The sequence below is a fragment of the Lactuca sativa genome, chromosome 5 (assembly GCF_002870075.4).
Source record: "Lactuca sativa cultivar Salinas chromosome 5, Lsat_Salinas_v11, whole genome shotgun sequence".
NCBI lineage: Eukaryota > Viridiplantae > Streptophyta > Magnoliopsida > Asterales > Asteraceae > Lactuca > Lactuca sativa.
The window spans coordinates 227,080,114-227,086,113 of record NC_056627.2 but is presented as its reverse complement, the minus strand read 5'-3'; the positions used below and the strand labels follow the sequence as shown (position 1 = coordinate 227,086,113).

Genomic DNA, 6,000 nt, shown 5'->3' with positions numbered 1-6,000 from the left:
TACCGATCCAAAAAAAGGTTGTGGTTTTGATCAAATCCCGGAAAAAGTACATACCACATGGACCATGTTTTTTAGTTTTCTCTATGTATAATTTATTTGTTTGTTGAAGTTTTGGAATAACAAAAGTTTGCTTTGCCTAATTAACATGAAAATATAGTCTTTGAAATAATATAGCATTTAATTGAAATGGTGAAAGAGGACGGGAAAAGAGAACACGATAAGAATTACGATCTTTTGTGTTTTAAATTGCTATTTTAATGGAAATTGTTGGGTTGTTGTATAATACTGTGGTTGTTGTTTAACAGTGCATTTGTGTTTATTGGTGCATTGTTGTTTTAATGATTTGTCTTTTTTATTTATGTATTTCGGTATTTATTGGTGCATTTTCTCAATTTTTGGTGCGATATTTTAATAGTGCGCGTTTTCACTTTTTGGTGCGATAATAGTGCGGTTTCTCATTTTTTTGGTGTGATATTTTAATAGTGCGGTTGCTCATTTTTTTGGTTCGGTTTCAAGTTTTCCCCAAATATTTAAAAGTGCTGTTTGCACCATTTTCTAGTGTGGTGGGGGAACCGAACCAAGGAATAATGATATTTTTTGATGCGGTATTTGTTGGTGCAGTTCTTACCCGCACCAATTAATATTATTAACCGTCTTATGACCTCACGTCTGTACTAGTGACACTTATAACACTAATATCTCGAGGAAAACGGCCCCACGGGCCCACCATTTGCAAATAGCTATTAGCGAGCCAGACTTGTATTGTTACATTCTATGAATTAATTAATAATTATGACCCGATGGTTACATTACAACATGCTTGAATATATTCGGATCTGCTGGACCGCTACTGTTTTTGTGCGTCTGTGTAAAGATATTTTAGAAAAGATGTTTCTTTACGTGGTAACATGTAATAGATTCATGATGTGTAAAGTGTACTTTTTTAAAGATAAGAGTTAGTGGGTGCTTTAGGCAAAAGCAGAATTTGAATACTACGTGTTCTGTGCATGGAAATGGCATATATCTATAAATCTTGACCTCATCATTGGTGTCTTCATGAAGAAACAGCAATCATGAGTAAACTATGGATGGGTGGGTTCTTTCTCTTCTTCACTTTTGCAACCACAAACCTCACTTCTGGATGCTTCGAAAAAGAGAGGGCAGCTCTTCTTCGATTCAAACACAGTCTGTCGGACCCTTCTGGTCGACTGTCATCTTGGAACGGAAACAACTGTTGCAACTGGCAAGGCGTTGACTGCAATAATGCAACAGGATATGTTACAAGGCTTGACCTCGGAACCGATTCTTCTGATGAGAAGTTAGAGGGAAATGAGTTGAATTCGTCTTTGGCCGAGTTGAGTCATCTGAGTTACATTGATTTCAGTGGGAATTATTTTGGTGGCAGCCCCATTCCTGAGTTCATCGGATCGCTGACAAAACTTAGGTATCTGAATCTTTCTTCCATGGGCTTTTCTGGCATCGTTCCTCACTCTATTGGAAATCTATCGAATTTGCGGGTACTTGATCTGAGTAATATGGAACTAGTTGTTGATGATTTCACATGGTTCTGGAGCCTTTTGTCACTCAAATCTCTTGATCTGAGTGAATTGAGCATTGTTAAAGCTCCAAATTTACACAAAGTGCTGTTGTGTATGATTTCTTCTTTACGAGAGTTGATCTTGTCAGGTTGCAAGCTTTCTAATTCTCATTTCGATCGCATGCATCTTGAATTGAATCTTACACATTCCATCATTCAAAAACTTGATCTTCATTCCAACTTGTTCCACGGCAAGTTCCCTCTGTTTTTACGAAACTTGAGCTCCTTACAAGTTCTTGATCTTTCATTCAACGAACTGAATTCTTCGATTCCGTTCGTGAACTACATTCAAGATACTGGGATCTGTCATTTGAAGTGGTTGGATCTTTCGCACAATTCTATGGAAGGGAGATTCACGGGGCCATCAACCAATGTATCCGAATGCGCCCTATTTGCTCTGGAGACACTGAATCTAAATGACAACCAGTTAGTAGGTGAGATCCCAACATCACTGGGAAGACTTACGGCCTTGAGAGAGTTGAATCTTGCAGAGAACAAATTAACAGGAAACATCCCGGAATTTGTAGGAAATTTAACAACTTTGCGGGAATTAAATCTGTATGGAAACAGTTTAAAAGGTTCGATTCCAACGTCTATCAGAAACCTGCAGTTGTTACAAAAATTAGATTTATCTGTAAACCTGTTAAATGGGACAATTCCATTTTGCCTTGGACGACTATCAAATCTAGAAATCTTGTCTCTCGCAGCCAACCTTTTCCATGGTATCCAAAATTCCGGGATCTGGAGACTCTGTCAATTAAAGCAGTTGGATCTTTCACTTAATTTTATAGAAGGGGAATTCACAGGGCCATCAACCAATGTATCTGAGTGTGCCCAATTTGATCTGGAGACACTGGATCTAAGTCATAACAACTTAGGTGGCAAAATCCCGACATCACTAGGAAGGCTTACGTCCTTGAGAGAGTTGAATCTTGGACAGAATGAGTTAACAGGAACCATCCCGGAAGCTCTAGGAAATTTAACAAGTTTGCAGGTTTTATATCTTGCTTCGAACAAGTTAACAGGTTCGATTCCTACATCTATTGGAAAACTGCTGTTGTTACGAGAACTACATTTATCTTGGAACCTGTTGAACGGGACAATGCCATTCTCACTAGGACGACTATTGAACCTAGAAAATTTGTTTCTCTCCTACAATTGGTTGTCTGCACTTCCATTATCCCTAGGAAACCTCTCAAAACTTGGGTATCTTGATATATCCAATAACCATTTACAAGGGCCTCTTCCTACCATAGGACGACTTTCCAAACTTGATTCTCTTGATATATCCAACAATTCTTTATCAGGTGTAGTCACTGAAGCCCATTTCACAAACACATCAATGTTAACATCCTTGGATGCAACCTCAAACTATAGGTTGAGCTTCAAGATTTCACCCAATTGGAACCCTCCTTTTCAAATAAGAAACCTTCGACTTGGATCTTGCAAATTTGAGTCAGAATTTCCACAATGGATTCGAACACAAACAAGCCTTCAAATTCTAATCCTTTCCAATACTAGCATTTCTGGACCTCTTCCAGATTGGCTTGGCGAGCTCCCAATCTGGTTCCTGTCACTCTCCCATAACTTTCTTAACGGCCCATTGACAAACCTTGTATCCAACCAAAGCACAAATTATTCTGTATTGTTACGAATGTTGCATCTTAAGAACAACCTCTTCAGCGGATCAATTCCAGATTCATTGTGCAATTTTACAGATTTAGCTATTCTCGATCTTTCTGGAAATATGCTATCTGGGACTTTTCCAGATTGCCTAGGAAATCTCAACAATCTGAAAGTTGTGATATTAAGTTCCAACCGGCTCTCGGGTGTCATTCCAAGCTCTCTCGGCAATCTTGGTTCATCACTACGATGGTTAGCTCTAAACAACAATAGTTTCCATGGCGAATTTCCAAAAACTCTAGCAAATTGCACAAAGTTAGCTTTGTTGGATTTGGGTGAAAACCGATTCTTTGGAAACATACCAAAATGGATTGGTGAAAATATTACGTTTCTAGTCGTCCTTAGGCTACATAAAAACAGCTTCACAGATCCAATTCCAATAGAGTTGTGTGAATGTTCTGCACTCCAAATTATGGATCTTGGAGAAAACAAATTAACAGGATCCATCCCTCGCTGTTTTCAAAACTTCAGTGCAATGACCAGAGTTCTGAACTCGGATTCAATGGCCGCAGATGACTATAATCTTTTTACTGCAGGCACATTTGAGCAGAGTTTGAGCCTGGTAATGAAAGGAGTTGTGCTCGAGTATACAAAGACGTTGAGATATGTTGTCAACATAGACCTTTCGAGCAATAAACTAGTGGGGGAAATACCTAAGGAGTTGGCACTTCTTTTCGGATTGCTTGGCCTTAACTTGTCTAACAATCACCTCACAGGTCGTATTCCGGATAGAATTGGTGATATGAATTCGTTAATGTCTCTTGATCTTTCAAAAAACCATCTTTCAGGGATGATCCCGCAAAGTCTGTCCTCATTGACGTTTCTTAGCCATCTGAATTTGTCACACAATAACTTATCCGGAAGAATTCCAACAGGAAGTCAACTCCAGACGCTCACTGATCCATCCATATATGATGGCAATAATGAGCTTTGTGGTAGTCCGTTGCCAATCAATTGCAACCATGATGAAGTCCCAGAAACTGGAAGAAATGCTGAGGAAGATGAAGATGATGATGGCGATGAGAAGATATTGATTTATGGTGCAACAGGTGGTTTCACAACTGGGTTTATGGGAATTGTGGGAATTTTGGTGCTTAACAACAGATGGAGACTTGCTTTCTTCAATTTTGTGGGATATTACATCGGCAAGAAACTTTGAGACTTGATCAAAATTTCCGATTTCGATTCATGTTTTAAACAACAGTTTGAACAAAAAATAAAGTGTAGATCGAGCAACACGTCTAACAGTTCACGGGACCGATGGACCTCACGAAGCATGTAAGTTTTTTCGTTTTTATTTTGTGGAAATGTTAAATCCTTTTTATGTGGTGTCAAGTTTGCCTTTTTTTTTTTTCTTTTTTTTTTTTGTGAAAATGTTAAATGCTTTTTATGTTTTGTCAAGTTTGCCTAATAAAAAGGTTATGTTTGAGTTTAGTTCCGATAAAAAAGAAATTTGTACAATTTTCTTGACTTTTTTTTTTTTTTTTTTTTTAACTTTTCCCATTGATTTCCGACTGACATGTTTGTAACCAGGGGGTTGATGCATGATTTTCTATTAGGTGTTGCCTGTACAACAATAGTAGAATTTTTTTTTTTTTACTTTTGCAATGCATTTCAGAAGAAGTTAGGTGTTGCTGGTGCTAGAGTGGGACACCATGCATATTGAACCTCCCCTGTTTGTAACGATATTCCAACAAACATCATTTAGTGATAGATTTTCAAACAATCTTTTTGAGTAATCCGGCATTAAATAATGCCAGATATAAAAGAAAACGTTTAAAATCCATTTTTTTTAAAACATGCCGAAAAATATAGGAAAATGACACAAAATGCCCTACAAAGTTTCAAGGGTTAGTCCATTCAATCCCTACAGTATTTTTGTTGCTTTATGAGGGCATAAAGTCGGTTTTGTCGGGTCTATTAGATCCTTCTGGAAGAATGGAACGGGTAAACCAGTAACCCTTTTGCCATGTAATCAATGCAAGTGCCATCTGTATTCACTTAGTAACTTAAATCCACGTGTATAAAGAAGTTAGCCTAAATCAAACCAGTTTCATTTTCTACTTCTTTTTTGTTCCTAGGAAAACCTTCCCTCCAAACTTACTTTTTCGTGCTGAAAATGGCTCAGTATATCCAAGTCAATCTGCACTAACAAGACAACTTCAGTAGGTATCCTTTTGCCTATACTGATTATATCCGGAAAAGACTCGATGGCATCGATTTTTCTAGAATGGACAAGTCGAATAGCTTATTCCTCATAGTAGTGAACTCCGATTTCACCTCGAAAAAAACCAGCTTTCATGTTCCAAATGAATCACGATAAACACAAGAATCATAAGGCCTTCGACTCCAATCACATAAGAAACGCAAATTGAACTATTGGGATCTTCTAGTGGAGTATTTTATGAGGGGTTTGCAAGTTTTTGATTGGGATAAATTGGGGATAACAGCAATTTGATTGCTGCATATTTTGACAAATGAAACAGAGTTCATGGAAAACCCAGATTGATAAATAGCTAAAATGAAGTATGATCCAGCTTAATCATGGAAGAACTCAATTTTCAGGTTTGTTGATATGGAAGCAAACATTTGGAAGAAGAAATAGAGGATAGTGAATATGTGCATTTGCAAGTCAGGGAAGAAACTTTGGTCGGAGCCCATTGTGTGATTTGAGGGAACAAGTTTTTGTCAATTTTTGGTAAGGATTTTTAGGGGTTTCT

The 6,000-nt window shown here is 37.7% G+C and overlaps 1 protein-coding gene across 1 annotated transcript; it reads left to right on the top strand.

Annotated features, from left to right (window-relative positions):
* The first annotated feature begins 1,073 nt into the window (after positions 1–1,073).
* On the top strand, positions 1,074–4,439 carry LOC111881894 (receptor-like protein EIX2). The gene has a single exon (XM_023878283.1). It carries the CDS (start codon positions 1,074–1,076, stop codon positions 4,437–4,439), a length of 3,366 nt encoding a protein of 1,121 aa, XP_023734051.1.
* Positions 4,440–6,000: the final 1,561 nt, after the last annotated feature.

What these genes read in the sequence shown, in the direction of transcription:
- LOC111881894 (XM_023878283.1), top strand. Translation starts at nt 1,074, where the DNA reads ATGAGTAAACTATGGATGGGTGGGTTCTTTCTCTTCTTCACTTTTGCA.